Here is a 22,137-nt window from a genome sequence, read left to right as displayed (position 1 = left end):
TTTTGAACCTCTCATTTTGGAGGGGTTACTGATCTGTTTTCACTGGACAAATATGTATTCATCATATCATGCAAGGTTCACTTAGGAAAACAAAAACATGACTCTAAATCACCTTCCAAGTCTTCCCTGAAGGGACAGTAGCCATTTACAAGGGCAATTCTTTTACCTCAGACCTTTCAGAGATAATTAGATATTAACTTTGAGTGCATTCCCTTTACTGGAAACATAAAAACACCATCCAATAGTCAGACTAGGAGGTTATGACAGCCTCATGATAAACGGTACTTTGGCTCCAGTCTGTTTCGCAGTAAACCCAGTGGGTTTGTGGACTCGTTCCCTGGTTACTTCCTCAGTTTCTGACTGTACACCTGGAATAGACATACTAATCAATTAGTAAAATCTCCTCATTGGCTCACTGTCTTATGAAGTAAGTGCTACTATGGTAGGAAGGATCAAGCAGAAGCCCTAGAAATTAACCTACCAAAAGAGTAAACTAAAAGCAAATCACAGTCCTGTGGGAATTACAGAAATGTGTGCCACAATAAAGTAGTGGAAAGATATAGAGGATAGATATCCATCGCATCCTCATTAATTACCAGTTCAGCCTTTGCAGAAAATTGATGGATCTCACAAAATGACTGTGGATTACTGTAAAATTAGTAAGGTGTGGTCTACAATGGCAACTACTATTTCAGATGGGATACTTGCTTTCACTGCTCTGAGTGCACCACAATCCAAATACTTAGAAATTCCCTTATACATTGTCATGAAATACAATTCATGCTTATGACCAAAGTATGCATTTTACAGTAAAAGAAATATGGTTATGGGCTAACACCCACAGAATTAATGATAGGCCATCCCGCAGAAACAGATGGCCTGATGGAATAGCAGAATAGCTTATTAAAAAATCAGCTGCAGTGTTAGTTTAGAAACACCACCAATGTTGTTCTCACACAGTCACGGAAACCAAGGGTTCACAGCAACAGATGTAGCCCCTCTAATTATTACATCTCATAACCAACCTGCAAAGAGTTTGCCTCCTGTGCCAGCAACCTTAGGCTCTGCTATTCAATGGCTTAGTTCAAAAGAGAAAGGTGCGTCTATTGTGGCACAGAGGGAAGGCACCATCAGATTAAAACTAAGTCTGACATCTAGTGATTCAGAGATTTTTGTGACTGTTTTGTACTTTTTGACATGGCTGCTGCTAAATGATGGATTTGGAGAGGACCTTCTGGAACCCAGAAAAAAATCTGGGACACCCTTAGTACATCCATGTTAAGTAGTAAATATCAATGGAAAACTATAACAATCCAAGATAGCAGGACCACTAAATACTCAGACCCTTCAGGATTAAAGATATGGGTCCACTCACCACATAAAGAACTCCAATGAGCACTGGCTAAGCAAAACACAAACCCTGAATGAGAACTAAAAGAAGGAATTATACCAAGTATATGTCATGGCTGGAAATAAACTATTCAGCTATAAATATTTCTGTCACATACATATTAATTAATGAGTTTTTTTCTAATCCCTCCCCTGGTATTGTGTGTTAGAAGTTCCTCCCCCCATGCCCTGCATCCCTCACATGTCTCCAGCTCCTACAAGACAGCCTCTTCCTTCACAGTCCTCCTACCTGATGGACCCAGTTCCTCGAGGCTGGTAACAATGCTCTCCCACTGTGCCTCCAACACAAAAAAAGTGTCCTGCCATTGACAATCTCTGAGTTGTCTGCCTGTCCCGTAGATGACATCTTAGCTCTTCTGTCACCTACGTAATCAATTCCATGTATTAAGGTTATTTTGTTCAAACAATCTAAACTAGTTTTTTCTGACTTAAACCCGAAATGATTTCCTGACTTTGCCTGAATGAAAAGGCAAAATGTCAGAAAAATTCATTAAATAACTGCTTTTAAAATTGCAAAAGTGAATAAAACATTCCTCCTACCCTATTTTTTCTTCACTTTTATACAGAGGACACACGATAAAACTTTTATATGTAGACTAAAACCCAAGAATTGATTGCTAATGAAAGGAGGCAAACTATCTTGAGAGATACACACTTACATGTTGGGATTGAAGACAAGAGCAAAGCTTGGAATGACATTAGAGCACCCCTGCCCCTGACACACATGAGACCTGGCACCATACCATAGGAGAGAATGGTAGGATGTGAGGGTGGGGTGTGGGAAAGGAAAGGCAGCCTCTGTCAAATATACTATGCTTTAATCCCAAAGTTCCAAAATTTCTCTATTTATTTGGCCACTGTTGGGGCTATGGCCTGCCCAGCCTTCCTGCCTGCTCTGTTCCAATGTCCCTGGCAGCTGATCCTGTCACCCACTTACAGACAGCCCACAGTCACCCTTCACACATTCTTAAATGAAGAAGAAACTCATGCAAGTTTGGAATTTTGATTATGACACAGAGCTGAATATATTTAACTACTGACCTGAAACAGTCATTTCTAAGTATGACTTACTACCTGAAAAAGAATGCCTATGCCACATCAAAGATGAAAATGTTTCTCATGACAACCACCACTATCACACCCAGAATCCTTAACTCTGAATTTTTTTTATTATTGCGAGTCTTTTATTTGCTCCCTGACTTACTAGCCTCTGTGGAGATAAAGATTATCCAAACAAGAACAAGCACTACTTAGTGACAGCAATGGAGTCATCTACTGCCACTGACTGCATTAGGCAGAGACTCAAATTACAGGCAGGCGGAGAAGTGGGAAAGCTTTATGGTGACAAAAGAGGGTCTGTCCTGATGGGACCTTGGAGACATGGGGAACCTGAGGCAGGCTGACTAAAAGAGGGGATTTCCCTCAAATACCATAAACCTAAAAAATTAGTATTGATGATAGAGGAACAGTAAAATAGTAGTCTAAATATCACTAGAAAGTGATTATCAAAACCTTAGTATAACCTAAAAGCATTTAGTCTGTATTTTATTCAAATATTATATATGATACTAGATTCCAATTCATACCTTTGAGGAAGAAAAATGTTATAGATATTAGCTAAGTAAATGATTATTTGAATTCATAAAATTCTGTTGTTCTTATAGCATTACTTCACTAAAAAGTTATATTTGTAAATGCTTTCATTTTTAAATGAATGTCAGATATTTTAAAACTCAAGGTATTTATAAAAACATTCATTACCTCAGCTAAACTTTTATGCAGTTTTCATGACAAGAAACTAAACCCTTCATAGGTTTTGTGTAATTTTCTTTCTTCATTTTTTATCTCTTTGACCAGACATTTTTTTTGCAGTATGCGGGCCTCTCACTGTTGTGGCCTCTCCCGTTGCGGAGCACAGGCTCTGGACGCACAGGCTCAGCGGCCATGGCTCATGGGCCCAGCCGCTCCACGGCATGTGGGATCTTCCTGGACTGGGGCACGAACCTGTGTCCACTGCATCGGCAGGCGGACTCTCAACCACTGCGCCACCAGGGAAGCCCCAGACCAGACATTTTTAATACCATTTTTCTGTAATCACGGAAGATTTTAACTCTTATCCTGATGCACAGCAAAGGCGCTCAGATATAAAGAGATTCTTAAATGGGGTATAATTCTTTCCATTCTTCTTTTTGAAAAGGCTAATGAAAGTTTGAAGTTATAGTATGAGAAAATAAATAAGGGATGATCTGATAGTTATTTCTTTTGGACAAAGGTAATTTTAAGCAGAAGAGTGAGCAGGTGAGCAGAAATGGCCATGATTAAGTTTGAGTAAGTGGCAGAGTGATTCACTGAGCTGTCTCTGCCACTAATAAATGTGTGTCCCTCAATTAACTAGTTACTAGTAACATTTAAGAACCTCCATTTTCTATCTATAGACCAAGTGGTTTGGAATACATAACTTCTAAATTACTTTTCCAATAAAATAATGATACGAGTCCGTGAATCTGAATATCTGAGAGTTAAGTATGAATTAATGGAAACAAAAATATCATACCTTTGTATTAACTTTCATCTTTGTTTTACATTTGCTTTGTTCTCTGGCTTCACGAAGACCTTTCTGAGTAGGACCTTCTGGTGCATTTTCCTTTTCACAATTCGGAACAACTATAAGATAATACAGTTTACTCTTAATGTTTATACTGTTTGTAAGAAATATTATAACCAAAAAAATAAGAAAGCCAAATTCATTATACACGTATTTTTTGAAGTATTAAACTAATAATATTAAAATCATACTAAAATGTTTTAAATGAAGTCTCAAATTCATTTCCCAAAAATGCAGGGTGGTATTGCTGCAAGGTTAGTGAAACAGCATTGCAAGCAGTTGAAAAGCATGTGAGCCAATCTCCAGTAACATTATATCTAAATTCCTGTTATCATGAGATTTCATGTGTTTATAAACAAAAGTTGAAGGGAGTCAAAGGAGAGAATGCTAAGCAATGACAAAATTTCCCAAGTGGAACTGTATAATAAACAAAGAGATTTTTAAATGAATATTGTATTAATAAAATATTCTGTGCTTCACAATGTTGAGAAAAAAAGAAAAGAAAAAACAGGGTAACATTCCAATACAGTTGTAACATTGGTCCCCACACTCTCCTGGACATAAAGGAATCATCTGAGGGAAAAAGAAAAGTGACAGGAAAAGTCTGTTTCTTTTTCACATCTTTCCATATACATATACATGTTCAGGTATACATAATTTCCCCCTGTATTTCTAAACAGCCAGCTGATTTCAAATAACTAATATGGTTATAATCATTATTAACTCATAATTAAGTGACTAAATGTTCTAATTTATAACATTAATTTATAATAGAGAAAAGATGATGAACACAAAAATATGTGGATGATTTCAATGTCAAGACTCTCAAAGAATCCTGATGTTATAAAGTAAGGAAGCATATGCTAACATTTAGTTTCTTTCCTGACCTAATTTTTCCTATTCAGTACCAGTTTCAAGGAAGAAAACCATCAAAATAATCCCCACAATAACATAAAAGCCAAATGCTGCATAAGTTAGTACTACATGAAAGTACTTTAAAAACTTCTAACACTAGGGTATCCAGACTGCATGTCCTCGCTCTACGGTGCTACAAGTTAGAGCCCCACAGCATCTGGAAGTCAAAATGTGGAGAAAAGGCAACAACTGCAGCTCATTGAGATTAGAGAAAAATTTTCACTTCGAATTCTCTTTTATTGTATTTTCCTCTTCAACAGCCAAGAGTGAAAGCCTGATAATGATAATAATTTAAAATAATAATCATTAGCATTTATGCCTCATTGATGCTTTACTATCTAACAGGTACTGGTCTAAACAATTTACACATATTATTTCATGAAATCCTGTCATTAACCCTATGAAGGTCACTACCTTTTGTTCCCTTTTACATATAAGGAGAATTTGTATAGTAATATCTACAGGGAAGAAAGGAGAAAGCAGTAAGGAGAGAAATCCAGGATTCCAGTAGATAATTCTAGGAATACGAGCAGACCTCAGATGGCATGCAAAACGTTACTAAGCATCACTTCATGAAAGAAATAAAATAAAAAGCAAGAAACAAACAAAATGGTAAGGATAAATGAAAGTAAAAAATCAAAAAGGGCTTGGTTTATATATAAGGATATGTAGTCGTTCCACAATCAAAATGAAATTACAAGAATTTATACTTTATAAAAATATTTTAGGAAAAAAATCGACATTTGCAACCAAAACATGAGAATACACATTGCATAGTGTATGTGTAATTGAAAGAAAAGTAACACTTAATTATTTCTCAATGTACTAATAATAAACATGATTCCCACTCTCTATCAGATAAATATCACTTTATACAAAGATTTGTAGAACAAATGAGAGACTCAAACATTGGGTCCTTGTCACATTCATAAAAGTGCATATAATTTTCAAATTCCACATAGTGCTTCTTAATGTTTAGTAACACCCTGGCAAAGTCCATTTCTCCATCACAGGATCCTCATGCTTATCATCTAATGCTTGTTAATGAAAAGGCCTATAGTACTGACTGCTACTATGCAGTTTCCCAAATTTTACTTGGGCACAGTCATAATCTTAAGGAAGATACAATTCCTTAGTAAACATCAAATAAATAAATTTTCACTTATAGAAATTATAGTTATTGTACTCCCAGTGCAAAATTTCACCCATTCAACCATTTCTTCATGTATGCATACATTCAATCAATGTTAACGGAACATGTTCAGGCCCCTGGTTAACTGTCAGATATGCATGAATATATTCATTTAACAAATACGTAAGTACCTATATTGTGCCAGTCCTTAACTCCATTATAGATTAAACACAGCTGAACAAAGAATTACTTAACTGAAAAAAATGTTCTGAAGAAATTATCCGTAGTTTATGACACGGAGATAAACAGAAAATATCTAAGAGATTAGGAAGCTAAAATGAGATCAAGTACACATCTAATTGGAATTCACAAAAAGGTAACAGAGATAAAGGGAAAGAGGTTATATTTGAAATGATAATATATCTTTCTAAACTAGACCATATACCACATATAGTCATAAGAAGTTGACATCTTGTAGTGAAATTCTGAGCAACAAAAAATATCCAATTTAAAAAGCAATTAATTAAACTAAAACATTTGCTCTACAATATATGACATCTGTTTGTGATGCTGAAGTCAGCTTTCACAGTTTTTCACTTCATAAAACATTTCCAATTTCTAGAAGTTCTTCCTGAATTCATAGTTTCCTATCATAAATTACAAGATATCATAAAATACAATTATATGTATTTTTATAACCTACTTTGGAAATAGGTATCATTGTATTCAAATTGCAACCTCATATGAAATCAAACATCAGCTAACACAAACATAATAAAAACCAGCACACTGATAAACTTTCTGAGCTTATATAATTTGCACAAAAAAAGTTTTCTCTCATACTATGTAATACTAAAGTGCTTTCTGTGTAGTTTCTTGTAAATATTTGATACATATTACTTTCCATTACAACACAGAAAAATGTAACAAAACTATCACTTCAAACATCTAGCTGATAATAATTCACTATTTCATAGTTTCTCCTAGGAATTTTTCTATTATTCTACATACCAGACAAGAGTAAATGTAGAATTATAAACCCTTTTCAGGTAAGAAATTTGACTACTAAAATGTTAATATTCTCTCTAGGTGGTAGCAATTATGGATAATTTTTAAAACATTTTATCATTTAAAATTTTTCTGTAATAAGCGCATCACTTTGATAGTCAAAAAATATGGTACATTTAAAATTTTTTGATAACTACTCCAAGTGAGTCTAAGTTTTATCTTATTCCTTAAATTCAGATTAAATAACAATTAATTAGTCTTTTTCCCAAAGTTCAGAGTAAATGACAATCAAGTCATTGTTTCCTAACTACAGGGCAAATTACATTTAATCTGAAGAATTTCTACTGCCATACCAACTTCTGTTCAAACTGAACGAAAAACAGGTAGACAAATGACAGACAGATAAAATACGTTAAAAATTAAGCCAAAATGAGAAATGAAAAGGGAAAGAGTTAAATATATTAAAATAATTGTGAAGGACAGCAGGATTTACGAAGAACCACCAGTTAACCAATAAACCAAGTTCTTTTCAAAGTTGACTAAGTAAGGTTCTAGTTGATCAGCCAATTTGAGTAATAACAGAGATCACACAGCCAAATGCTGGCATGCCACAAGGAACTTAGGAAAAGGAACTGCAAGTCCTTTATCTAAAACTAGAAGGCATGTTTATAAGGAGCACAAAATTATTCAGTACGGAATTTAAGGAATAACTTTTATTCAGGTAATTGAGACTATGAAACTAAAAAAAAAAAAAGAAAACCTGTTTTCTTCATGTTGGGCTTGAATTTATTTCTTTTGATCAAAAGTCACTTCAAAACATCACAGATAAAAATGTAATTACAAACTTGATCTTCAAAGTAACTTATAAATGTCAGCCTAGACAATCATGTAATATATTCATTTATAAATTAGATTAAATACCAGGAGATAATTTCATAAAGGAGTTATCTATAAACCATTATTTTATTTTAATAGAGATGTCAAGGATAAATAAATAAAATCATAAGCTCTTATAAGTAGAATGTAACATTTAGAGATTAACTGATGCAAGCATCAATTCAATGCACAGTTCAACCTTTATGCCATCTTATATTTATTGTTTTTCACAATCTTTATTCATCTTGAGAGTTAGAGTTCCTGAAATTATGGTAGTTTCACTATCATATTTATATCTGATTGTATTCTTCTTAAAAGTTATATATATATGAAAAAAATAATTTTTGATGTAAACAGAAATAAATATTCTTTGAAAAAAATGCAGTAAGGAAAAAATGAAGAAATAATCACATTACACAAATAAAATTATGTAAACATTTTCGAGTTTCATATATTTAACAGACATGATCTTATACTACATGTTTTTATTTCTTAACATTAATATTTTAATATGAACATTTTTTATGTGTGATTTTTAAAGACTTTCTAGTATTGTATGATCAACTATATTGAAACATTCATTTGTGATTAAAGATTAAGACTGCTTGTATAGTTTTGTTACTATAAATATGAGTGCAATAAACATCCCTGTGCATAGACTCTCTAGGCATCACTGAGCATAACTGATATTTCTTTAATATAAAATATTAGGAAAGGAACTACTGAATCAAGGCTGAGAAAAAGTTTTTGAATATGAGAATGCTACACATTTCTTTTAAGCCTTAATCAATCAGAGAACACAATGAACAGTCATCTGGAAATACCAGAATGTTATTTTTATTAAAAATTCACCATTTTGCAGTCTCTCTATATTTTAGAGCTTCCCATCATTCTTTTCTAAGTCAACATTATTGAGGTATAATTTACATAAAATAAAATGCATACATTTTAAGTGTAGAGTTCGGTAAGTTTGGACAAAGATAAGTAGGCATATAACCAACCACCTATATCTTCAAATCAAGATATAGAACATTTGCACTACCTCCCAAATTATTATTTTCTTATCCTTTACATACCTTACATACCTTATAGAGCATTATTTTACAAGGCTATAATTTTAGTTTTTATCAGTCACTTTCCTTTTAAGAAAATTAAGAAGAGGAAATCTTAACGTTTATATTAACCAGAATTTAACATTTCTAAATCTCTGTACAGTATTCAATTCTGCAGATCTAAGTTTCTTCTGGCTTACTTTTCTTTTGGCCCAAAGAAAATAGTTTAGCATTTCCTGTACTTTAGAATGGCTTGAAACAAAATCTCTCAGCTTCATTTGTATTGAAATGTTTATATTTCACTCTAATTTCTGAAAGATATTTTTATTGAATATAGAATTCGGACTTAAATTTTTCTACATTTCAAACATGTCATTTCATTGTTTCTAGCCTCCAATATTTCTGATGAGAAATAAGCCTTTATTTGCATTATTGTTTCACTATAGGTAACATGCTTTTTTTCTCTTGCTGATTTCAAGATTTTCTCACATAAATTTTGAGTATGATGCATCCAGGCATGATTTCTTTGTGTTTATAGTTAGTTGCTTTTTTTGGATCTGTGAGTATATGCTTTACATCAAGTTTGGAAAATTTTAGGTCATCTTTTGTTTAAATATTTTTATGCCCCATTTTCATTTTTTTTCCTTTGGGACTCCAATTACTTGTACGTTAAACAGGCAAATTTTCCTTCATTTTTTTTCTCTCTCTTCTTTAGAATAGATGATTTTTATTGATGGCTCTTAAAATTCACTGACACTTCCATCATCTCCAATCTATTGTGAACTATAAAATTTTGATTTTAGTTATTGTATTTTTCAGTAAGAGATTCCTATTTCCTTTTTTTTTGAGTTTCCATTTATCTGCCAAGATTCTCTACCACTTCATTTATAATGTAGTATTTTCCTTTAAGTCCTTGATCATATCAAAAAATAGTTGCTTTAGCATTTTTATCTGCTAAATCCAACATCTGGGCCATCTGAATATAGGTTTCCATTTATTGTTTTTGTCTTGATTGTGGATCACATTTTCCAATTTCTTTAACTAGAAAAATTAATTATACACTGAGCAGTATGAAGGTAGATTATTAAACTCTGGACAATTATCTTCCTCTGAAAGGTACTGATTTCTGTTCTAGTAAGCAGTTTAATTTTTTGATGATCACCTTGAATTCCAGGCTTAATTTTATGTTCTGTTCGAGTGGATCCATGGAAAGCCCTAAATATTCCCCAAGGTTCTCTAACTTGGCAAAATTCAAACTCTAAACTCTGTTTCCCCTAGGAATCCTGTGTAAGCTTTCTTTTTGGTTTTATAGGGTGGGTATAGTATGGTTAATGTTAATATGGTGTCACCAAGGTGTTGAAGAGGTCTTTCAATCCAGGCCTGGCCAGAACGCCAATATATCCCTGGTTGACAATTAGAATCCCTGGTTCCCTCTTTTTGTTTTGTTTTGTTTTTCTGTTTTTTACTGGTTTTAATTTTTATTGTAGTTGATTTACAATGTTGTGTTAATTTCAGGTGTACAGCAAAGTGAATCAGTTATATATATACATATATCCACTCTTATTTGGATTATTTTCCCATATAGGCCATACAGAGTACTGAGTAGAGTTCCCTGTGTCACACAGTAATTCCTTATTAGTTATTTTATATATAGTAGTGTGTATATGTCAATCTCAATCTCCAAATTTATCGTCCCCCTCATACCCCCTGGTAACCATAAGTTTGTTTTCTACATCTGTAACTCTATTTGTGTTTTGTAGATAAGTTCATTTGTACCCTTTTTTTAGATTCCACATATAAGTGGTATAATATGATATTTGTCTTTCTCTGTCTGACTTACTTCACTCAGTATGACAATCTCTAGAATAACCAAAGGAATCTTGAGAAAGAAAAATGGAGCTGGAGGAATGAGGCTCCCTGACTTCGGACTTTACTACAAAGCTACAGTAATCAAAACAGTATGGTACTGGCACAAAAGAGAAATATAGATCACTGGTCCCCTCTTAATCCTAAAGAGTCTTTTCTCTCTGGCAAATCTCAGGTAGTCTTGCATGTGTAGCCCAGCCATCATCTAAGGACTCATAGTACACTCTCTCACAAACCAGGCCACTGTTCATTGCAGCACCCTCTTATCTGGTGCCCTTTCCTACAGATTCTAGATGCTTCAACAACTTATGAACTATAGTCTGCCTTTTCAGTTCAAACAGGACTGCCATGCTCTTCTTGACCTCCATCGCCATAGAGTTTGGTTTGGAAATTTTCCTGGACAAAAAGTCATGATGATGGTGAAGCTCAACTTACAAATTTTCCTTCTATCATTTGCCTTCTGTGACTTGTGATGTTTTCCAATGCCTAAAAATAGTTGCCTCAAATATAAGGTTAAGAAGTCACCCTATCAGCATTTTGAGTTCTGATAGGATTGAAAAATCACCAACCTATAATAAATTACAGTTTTATTATATTTCACTTTTACCTCTAATTTCAGGAGCATGGAAACTATGCCCTATTTCCATACGCTTCAGTGTTTCTTGAAGTCCAGAAATCTATAAAGTAAAATCCAAAGATATGAGGTTATATACTAAATAACTCAAAAAATGGGTTAAAATACAATGTTTAAATATTGATTACAAAATATAGAAAACATTAATTTCTCTTGGATTAATTCCTATGTATTTTAAAAATTTAAACATTAATTGTAACAAAAGAAAACATAATTTTATTAAGTTTAAATTCAATTCCATGGCGAGTATTAAGTATCTATTATGGGTAAACACCTGAAACATTTATTTCACAGCATAGTTTCCTGAGACAACAATACTCATTGCACACTTTTAATGATAATTATTCAGGTGTCTACTTTGAGAGTTTTCTCCTCTGTTGAAATTGCTTCACAACAGCCTAATTCATCTTTATGTCCATAAAAGATGAGGTAAGTATTACTTGGGAAGTAAAATATGAAGAGACTGTTGTTACCCTAAAACTCTTAACTCATTTTCCACCCACAAACCTACTCCTTGTTTTATTTAATTTGTTAGTTTGGTGGCATACCATTTACTGATATTTCCTGAAAAACAGACTTAAATTAAAAATTCAACCTTAAAAAGCTATCTCATCCCTTATATGATTATACCAACACAAAATATCATCTATTTAATTATATACAGATACACACATTTTTCTACTATCATTGAGTAGCAACATTTCCTTATTAATGGAAAATAGCGGATAATAATTTGTAATCCATGGATTAGTGCTCATGAAATGCCTGGGTGGGAAAAAAAGTGAAAATTTTATATCTATTTTTGGATGCCAAATGGATTATAAAAGTTTTTAACGAATTTCTTATTTAGTATAGTGTAAAATTTACATAAAAGTTGCAAATATGGTACAGAGAGTTCCTATATACCCTGTTTCCCCTGTTAATGCCATGCATTACCATGGTACATCATCAGGCTCAACATCCAAACCAAATTTGGTTGGTGGTCCATCTATAGTTGCCCACAATAGTTCCTTTGTCCTTTGACATACTCCATTATCATATTGGGTATTTCCTTCCTCCCTTCCTTCCTTCCTTCCTTCCTTCCTTCCTTGTTTGCTTTTTTACATTATGAACATTTCCTAATTTCTAGCACAACATGATGCCCCAAATGCTCACCCGGGCTCATCTTGTATTTTCCTTACCCAGACTACACTCAGCCACTTCTCCAAGGAGCACTAACTACTTCCTCTTATTGGAGAATAGTATAAGAAATTGATATTGGGCACTGGATATACTTGTTGCTACTGCAGTGTCATTACTTCTAGACCCTCTCAGCAGACAGACCTAGCAATACATACATATATATGTATGTATCTTTTAGAATTATCCTAAATTGAACCCCATGATCCAAAAACGATAAAATGTAATCTATTATACATATATATATATTCTAACAAATAAATTATATTTTATCTTTTTTGAAACATGGGGCTCTAATTCAGAATTTTGGACATTTTCAGCAATTCTGTAAAGTTGAAACTAATTAAATTATAGATGTTTCCATAAGACTTAAATAAATTTAAAAGTTGGGGACTTCCCTGGTGGCCCAGTGGTAAAGAATCCACCTTCCAATGCATGGGACTCAGGTTTGATCCCCGGTCGGGGAACTAAGATCCCACATGCCTCGGGGCAACTAAGCCTGCGTGCCGCAACCAGAGAGTCCATGCACTCTGCAGCCCAGGCGCCACAACCAGAGAGAAGCCCACGTGCCTCATTGAAGAGCCTGTGCGCCACAACGAAAGATGCCGCATGCTGCAAAAAAGATCCTGCGTGTCGCAACTAAGACCTGACACAACCAAAAATAAATTAAATAAATAAATAAAATATTTTTTAAAGATAAATAAAAGTTACATTGTTTATTATCTATCAAAAGAATTTATAAACACATACTTATTAGATTTTTGTCATCTCACAGTATACTTTCACTCTTATATACAAACTAAATAGCATTAAAAATTCTAAAAACTAACCCTTCTTCATGCAAAGTATTTGAGAAGTCTATATGTTAAGAGAAACACAGTAAGCTAAATGGTCATTAAGATAAGGTTTTTAAGGAAATGATAAGGAAATGACAATGAATGAGAGTCAGGACAATGAGGTCCAGATGTTAAGGATCTCACAGAAGGTGTAGCAGAGGCCATGGAATAAGCAAGGTTTATTAGGTTCACACTCAAAAGCACCACCCAGAACCATGTACCTAAACACCAGGAATATAACCAAACCAGTCACACTACACTAGAAAGTGAAGGCCGAAAGGATAGCATGTAGACTTCGGGCCAGTGGACACATAAGGGTCTCTTGTACTAGGAGCTATCTGGGAAGAGTGAGAAGAAAAGGATGCTATTTAATGACAGAAAATTAACACTGACAGATATGTTTTAGCTAAACAATCAGTTAATATAACATTCAAACACCCTGTGTTAAACTCAAAGAGACTGTTTTAACCCAGAAAGATCTGGATAGTCTTTAATAGCAGGTTATGTTTTATTTTGCCTTCAGCAGGAGTAGGGGTTCAAAGACAAAGTAAGTTGTAGATAATGAAGATACAGTTCTTTACATATCTGAATGGTAGTGTGTAAAATTCAACCCTTCCTCATAGAGAGAATGATTTTCATTTTTAAACATGTTTTCATTTTAGATACATATCAATCATAAGGCAAGTAATTTTATCTTTGTTTAATGAATGAGAAAAGAGACATATATGTAAAGTTACCTGAATGTTCACATGGCTACTTTGTAGCACAGCTGGGACTGACTCCTATCACTCCTAATCCTTAGCTCTTGTAACCAAACCAGTGATGAGCAATCTGAAACCCAAAGACTGTATATGGCCTAAATATGTCCTTAATATGGCCTTTGATCTAACCTCATGTTAGAGATAGGGGAACTGATGGCCATTCCAGGAAGATAACTTAGCCCTAATCACACTGATATTGCCTGGAAGATCCAGTCCAGTGATAGATAGATGGCAGATGTAGAAATCAACAACCTGGAGGGGAGTGTAGGCACTTGCCATCATGGATGCCTGGAAGGCCCTGATATCCCTGAATATTGAAACTTAGTCTGAGTGGTCTGTCAGAGACACCAAAGTATACGTGGTCACTTGGGAATGTATGGCCAGGGGACTGATGGATTCCTCCTGAGAGAAGAGTAATAGGGAGATGTGCATGAAAACAGGGGGAAAAGGAGAGTAAGATGAGGAGCAAAAGTCTAAGTTGTTTTGTGGCAGGAAAAGAAGCAGGAGCAACCTGAATCTAGCTCACAGTGTTCCGGGTTGTAGAACTGTCTCTTTTTGGGAGGCTGTGGGGACAGGTTAGATGAAAAAGAGCAAAGAGATGAAATTCTGAAGGTTTGACAATACAGTACCATAAAAATGTAAACTATTATTAAACTATTTTTATGCAATATTACCATTAATGCAATTCATACATTCAAGAATACACAATTAAATTTCAAGCACAAAGAAACACGGAGGGCTTCCCTGGTGGCGCAGTGGTTGAGAGTCCACCTGCCAATGCAGGGGACGCGGCTTTGTGCCCCGGTCCAGGAAGATCCCACATGCTGCGGAGCGGCTGGGCCCATGAGCCATGGCCGCTGAGCCTGCGTGTCCGGAGCCTGTGCTCCGCAACGGGAGAGGCCACAGCAGTGAGAGGCCCGCGTACCGCAAAAAAAAAAAAAACAAGGAGACAAGTGATGTTTTCATTGTAGTAGCTGAAGATTATCCTCAAGAAAAGACAATATACAGTTGATTAAAGTACGTCTTAATAAAATCATTCACACTTTTTTAACCATCGTGCAAGCTTCTGTAGCTTCTGAAAGTTTGACCAAAAATTAAAATCTCCAGAAAACAATAAAAGAATGTTAAGCATAGTAGCAGTTTCATATTTTCTAATAAAGTGTTACATATTTTTAATGTGGCCAAGAAACATTTTGTTTTATTTTTCTTGAATTCTATACTAGAGATTCCTCACCACTACCCCAGGCCTAGGCCTATACAAAAACCCTGCAAGAAGAATGAAAAAGGGTGTCAACAGCAAAAATGACTGAAAATTGGGTCAGTAACTAGGTGTTTCAAATATTCATTTGGGGGTGAATTGCATGGACTTTCTATTCATTATCTCATCTAAGTTTCACAACAATATTAAAAGATAGGTCATTGTGGTTATACTTTATGTATGAGAAATCTGAGTTTAAAGTGTTTAGGTAAGGTCCAGGTTTATAGCTGTCAAAGCTGGCATTTAAAACCCAGCTTAAATGTTGTTATGTTTTAATGGCTGAGTTTTTCTCTGTAACTATATTTTAATAATCTCCTAAAAAGTTATATTTTAATTAAATAGTTTTAACTCAATAATAATCTTTGTAGTTTTAAAATGGATATAATACTTTTCCTGGATGTTTCCAAATTAATCTTTTTTACAGCATGACAATTGGGGGAAATCTTTTAAAATTTAACTCAGAAACAAAACCAATATTTCTAATAATGTTATAAAAACTAAATGGTTAAAAATCATTTTCAGGTAGCTTGGATGGTCTCTTTACCTGTCCCACTGCTCTGTCTCTTTCCAAAGAGGTCAGCATTTTCTGCTTCAGTAAAGCGTGGTGCTTCTCATATAATACTCTTATAGTTGGTTCATAAGATGCGTAATGTAACTTCAACCTATGAAAAATAAAGGGCATCTTAAAGGGTAATTGAATTAAATCAGTGATTCCATATAACACCTAAATCTTTTTTCTATTTTTTTGCATTGGAATAAGAAATGAATTAACCATATAAAGGTCAACACAACAGAGCCAAGAAGTGCAAGAAGTATTATTTGGCATACAACTTCCCTGCAACCTAGGTGGAGGTGGGAAAGTCACATTTCTCTTGGGTTAACTAGTTCTCTGTTTACTTTTGTTGTATTCAAGTATGCACCCAGAAGTTGCTGCTATTCATTGACAGAAAACAAAATTGCAGTTTCTTTAATTAGAAATAATTTTCAAAAAGACAAGGGCTACAAACAATAGATGATTAAACAGAAAGGGTGTCATTCACATCAAAATTAAGGATGGTCTTGAAAACAAGTATGAATAACCTCATATTAAGAAAATTAAGTATAAAATATTTTGATATCTCGATTCATCTCAACATATGATATAAATTTTAAGAATCTGTTTTATTTGAAAATGTTTTCAAAATATTTTTTTCATTTTTATGAAGCGTGATTTACATGGAGTGAAATATATAGACCTTAAGTATTACAGCTGAGTTTTCATGCATGCCCAGGTAGTCCACACTGTCATCAAAATATAGAGCATTTCTAACATTTCAGGAGATTCTAGACCTTCATATACTTGGAATCATAGAACATGTTCTCTTCAGAAACTGGCTTATTTCACTCAGCATAATTTTTTTTTAGATCCTTCCATGTTGTTGTATATATCAGTAATTCATTCCTTTTTATTGTGAGTACTATTCCTTTGTATGTATATTCTACAATGTGTTTATCCACTATTATGCTGATGAAGAACTGAGTTGTTTTCAGTTTGGGACTATTATGAATAAGGTTTCTATGAAAATTCTTATACAAGTCATATAAGATATTTTTGGTTATGTACCCTCATTTCTCTTAGAAACCATACCTAGGAGTTGAATTGCTGGGTCATAATTTATACTTCCAACAGCAATATATGAGACTCCTGGTTACTTCACCTCTTTGCCAACATTTGGTGATAATTAGTATATCTAGGGTTTGACAATTTTATTATCAATTTTGCCAGTTTTGTTATATTTTTATACAACCAATATATGATTTTGTTGAATTTTTCTTATGTTTATAACTTTGCTAGTTTATTGGTTTCTGATCTTCTTTTTCTTTCTTTGTATTTAATTGTTCTTTTTTGAGCTTCTAAGGTACAAGATTAGACCATTAGTTTAAATTTTTCTTCTTTTCTAATACAAGCTATCAATTTCACTTTATGCACTGCTTTGGCTGAATCCCACAAATTTTAATGTTACATTTTAAATCATTCAGTTCAAAATATTTTCTCATTTTCTTCTTTGATTCATGGGTGATTTAGAAATATGTTACTTAATTTCCAGTTATTTGGAAATTTTCCAGAGCTTTTTGTCATTGATTTTTAATTTAATTTGATTGAGGTCAGAGATACTTTGTACGGATATCAGTTCTTTGAAATTTATAGAGATTTGTTTTATGGCTCAGCATACAACCTATTTTGGTGAGCATTCCATAGGCATTTGAAAAGCCCAAAGTATTGACAGAATTCAAGAAATATCAATTATGCACAATTAATTTGTCCTATTCTGTCAACTTGAGAATTTTTTCCTATTTTTCTAATAATTGCTACAAGAGGAATGTTAAAATCTCCAATTATAACTATGGAAATATCTATTTTTCCCTTCTGCTTTATCAGGTTTTGCTTCATATATTTTCAAGTCTTATATTAGAATCATGCATATTATATCTTTCTGATGAACTGACTCTCATCAATATGAAATGACTTCTTTTTCTCTGGTGCTCAGGATGTTCCTGACAATGTTGTTTCTGTAGCACTCCTCCTCAGGCCCTATGGGCTTGCAGAGGTGGCCCTCCTGCCCTAGAAGGAGCTAACACTTCAGCTGTGCTGCAAGCTGCTGCAGAGGCCTTTCGAAGTTTACCTTTAAGCTTTTTATAGGGCAAGTCTAAAATAGTTCCTTCTCCAAGACTAGAATAGCTCAGCTCCTATGGCAGGGTTTATCAAGGGTCTTAACTGAGTGCTCAGAGTATTCAGTGAGCTTTCTCCATTGTAGCTGGTCAGAACTCCTACATCTGCAATCTCTGGAATCTCCATTTGGCACACAGTTGCCCAGGAGCTGTTCTTTGCAGGCTTCATGTTCTCTTACCATGTACTTCCACAACTTAGTATCTGGTCAAAGACTAAAAGGAACCACTACAGATATTTCTCAAGTACCTTTTCATGTACCTCCCTCCTTTTGTGCACCCTGTCCTGCAAATTCTAGCTCTCTCAGAAGCCCTGAACTCCGACCTCTGCCTCGTCAGCTCGTCAAGACTACTGTGGTCTGTTTGGGTCCCACCTTGTCATACTATTTTCTGAAAAGTGACTCCAGACAGAAATCTGGGCTGATCATGCTGCTCACTTTGTGTATTTCCCTCCTCTTAGACATCCTAGTTCTAATCTACAAAACAACACCAAAAATTCTGTCCAGTTTTGTAGTTCATTACAGTGGACAGCTAGTCCAGTACCAGCTGGAGAGCTAGCTTTATACCAGTTATTCTTATATGACTCAAAGCAGAAGTCTCCCAAAATAATTTTACATTTGTTTTTATTAAAAAATTAAAACAGTAGTCCTCATTTTATAAAATATTTTCATGAATATATTTATAAAAGCCATTGATTTATAAATCATATTTCTCAACATAATTTTGATTATACTTCATTGATGACAGTAATAAAACCTAAGCATGAAAGTTATGATATATATTTATATTATATTATATATAATAATATGTATTTTATATATGTTATACTTAGTGTGTATTAATTCAGTCACACTCAGCAAAGCAAGAGAGAGTAATAAAATAAAAGATATAAGTAGTATATATAATTTCATCCCCTATTCTACTTAATGTACTTAGCATATATACATTTTGCTATATAATATAAACTTCTAGGGACATTTATACATTTGTAAACACATATTCAGGTACAGAGTTATATACACAAAACATTGTGTGCTGAGTCTGTGGGCAACTGAAGGAAAAACATTATTGATGATTTTGGCATCTACTCATTCATGAGACATGACTGGATTATCCTCTGTGCAAAGAATTAGCAACACATAAATACCAATAAGATATAACAAGGAAACAACATTCACAGAAATCTTCTGTTTAATCAGACTAAAAGAGTGTGACTGTTTCATAAATTCCATAAGAACCTCATAATGCATCCACTTATAAGTTCTAAATGTTGGTATTAAAAATTCTGAAAATAAGTACATTCATAATAAGTCACTCATGTTAAACAGGAAACTCTGAAAAATTGAGAGGTAAAAGCAACAAATTACAACTTAGTTGAACAATTTAGAGAAAACATTAAGGTTAACTTTTTGTGGTTTATGATAAAAAGACACATCATTGAAATATTTGGGTAAAATATGACACAGAGAACTCAGACCCTAACTTATCCTGGAATCAAAAACCCTCTTCTCTATAGCTGATTTATTATGCAACGGCGCAATTACAAGATAAGGTGTTCACTGCTGACTGATTAACTTCACTGGTGATTGATTAGCTTCATGACTAGTTTTTTGGGGACTCTCAGTTCATCAATGAAATTTTGTTTTAGGTCCTTAGAAAAAATATACTAGTGATTTATCCAGATGGTTCAATGGAGACATTATTCTTACTGATTAAATATGGAAATAAAGGCTAGCTGAATATACACTAAGTGTAGTTATATTCCAATGTAATGTGGATTTCTTCACTGGGGCCCCTAAGGATTACAAAAAGTATAATCTGAAAATGCTGAATTTTTACATGAAATAAATTATAATAGTATTCTTTTTAAACATTCTAGGAAATTTAACAAGTATGATATATTTTACACATAGGCTAGAAGTCTCAAAAAAATAATTTAAAACAAAAACTCAAACAACAATTTACCATGAATACAACATCAGCAACAGTGAACAATCATATTTCAGCTGCCACAGCTGGATACCAAGGTGCTCTGAGACTGTCATCAACCCAAGTAACTGAAGTACTGAAGCCTGCCTGTATCAGCACAGAGGGTGAGAATGGACTCAAACCTGAGATCTTTCCCATGAAGAATGTACTGTGATTCAAACTCACGTATGTGTATGTGTATGTATGCACACACACACACACAAAATTACTAAAATACCTTTGGGCTTTTCCTCTGGGCAAATGGGTACCTCACCCTGATGAAGGCACAGCAATTAGTTATCTTTGTACAAGAAAAAGCTTCGCTACCTTTATAGACTTCTACATGACTTCAGAAGAGCCACAGGCCTCTTTATTGTCCTGAGAGTAAAATAATTCCCAAATATAAAATATATAAAATTAATTCCCAAATATTAAAATATAAAAAATTTTAAAACAATATACAGTTCTAAAAAGAGACCTGTATAAAAATGCAAAAAGGAAATCTACGTGAAATAGTATATATTTAGCACATACTTTCAATGTTAGGGTATGTGCAAAGTACTTACTATCTATTATGTTCCAGACACTATATTAGGTACTTTTATTATGACAGTTTTTACAGATAAGAAACAGAATTACAATGAACACACAAAGGTAAGTAGTGGAGCCAGGCTTCCAATGTTTATGTGACTCCAAAATCCAAGCTCTTTCCATTACATTGTACTACTTCTCAATTAATGTTATTGTTAAGAGGAAAACAAATCATTTCAAAGACTTTTTTCTGAATTTTTCTGGACTTGGAACAATTTTATGAATCAAAAAAATAATTTAGACCAAAATATGAAACCAAAAGCATTGATTAAAGTCAATGAATAAACACTCTCAAGGCCTTTTTTTCAAGTTAATGCAATCTCTTTCATTAAACTGGTTTTGATTTCTATAGAGATTCAATTAAGAAAAATCAGAAAAACGCTAATTTCTAATATATTGCTAAGTTAAAGGTACATTGATTCCTTCGAGACAGCCTATAATTAAGAAATCATAATAGTCATAATGACCATAATCACTACTAAAGACAGCAATTATCCTGACCACCCCTAAGCTATGTTGTTCAATACAGTAGCCACTAGCCAAATGTGGCTATTTAAATTTAAACTTAAATTAATTAAAATTAAATAAAATCAGCAATTTAATTCATCAGTTGTACTAGCCACACTGAAAGTGCTTAGTGGAGGATGTGACGAATGGCTATCATATGGGGGAGTGCAGATATAAAATATTTATAACATTACAGAAAGTTCTATTGGGCAGCACTGCCCTAGAACAAGCAAAGGAGAATTTTAGTTAGAGATTATAAATTCTTTTCTTATTTGGCGGGTTGGGGGGGTCAGGGAGACGAGGAGGGCAGAGGGAAGTGAATCTGAGTATCATTAGAGTAATTTCTAAAAGTCTTAGGAAATATTCAAGGTTATGCAGTATGTGGCCCCTTCCACCTTGCCCTTGTCAAGCTGCTTCTGCACTTTGCTCTCCATTCTTACAATTTGGCGAACATGTCATGTTCCTCCAGTGACTTGGTGCCTTTGCACAGGACGCTGACCCCACTTCCTCACCCTGTTAACTCATACTTTACAATTCATTTCCTTTAGAAATAGGTCCCTGAACCATCTCACTCTCCAATCTGGTTGGGGTGACCACCTCTTGGCTTGCATAAAAACAATGCAGTATATTTCACTATATTTCTGTTTAACTCCTCCCCCATTACACATCTTAATAGTCTCTGGGAACCTTGACAACAAGGACCTAAACTTGCTCATCTTTGTATCAAACACATGGCACACAGTAGATGCTCAATAAATGCTGAATGAATAACTTTACCTGGAACTTTCTTCCATGGCCAAATGGCTTAACACAAATTAAATAGTTCTTTGATA

General features: G+C 33.9%; 1 protein-coding gene across 1 annotated transcript in view; it reads right to left on the bottom strand.

Moving 5' to 3' along the window:
• Positions 1-22,137, bottom strand: part of SPAG16 (sperm associated antigen 16) — an 864,330-nt gene that overhangs the window by 801,931 nt on the left and 40,262 nt on the right. The window contains exons 7-9 of the mRNA XM_065880870.1: positions 16,077-16,194; positions 11,472-11,541; positions 3,965-4,074 (exon numbers count right to left, since the gene is read on the bottom strand). Of these exons, the coding sequence (XP_065736942.1) occupies positions 3,965-4,074; positions 11,472-11,541; positions 16,077-16,194 (298 nt within the window). The remainder of the gene's footprint in view (positions 1-3,964; positions 4,075-11,471; positions 11,542-16,076; positions 16,195-22,137) is intronic.

This window comes from Phocoena phocoena, chromosome 7 (assembly GCF_963924675.1).
Source record: "Phocoena phocoena chromosome 7, mPhoPho1.1, whole genome shotgun sequence".
NCBI classification, from domain to species: Eukaryota; Metazoa; Chordata; class Mammalia; order Artiodactyla; family Phocoenidae; genus Phocoena; species Phocoena phocoena.
This window is presented reverse-complemented; position numbering and strand designations above follow the sequence as displayed.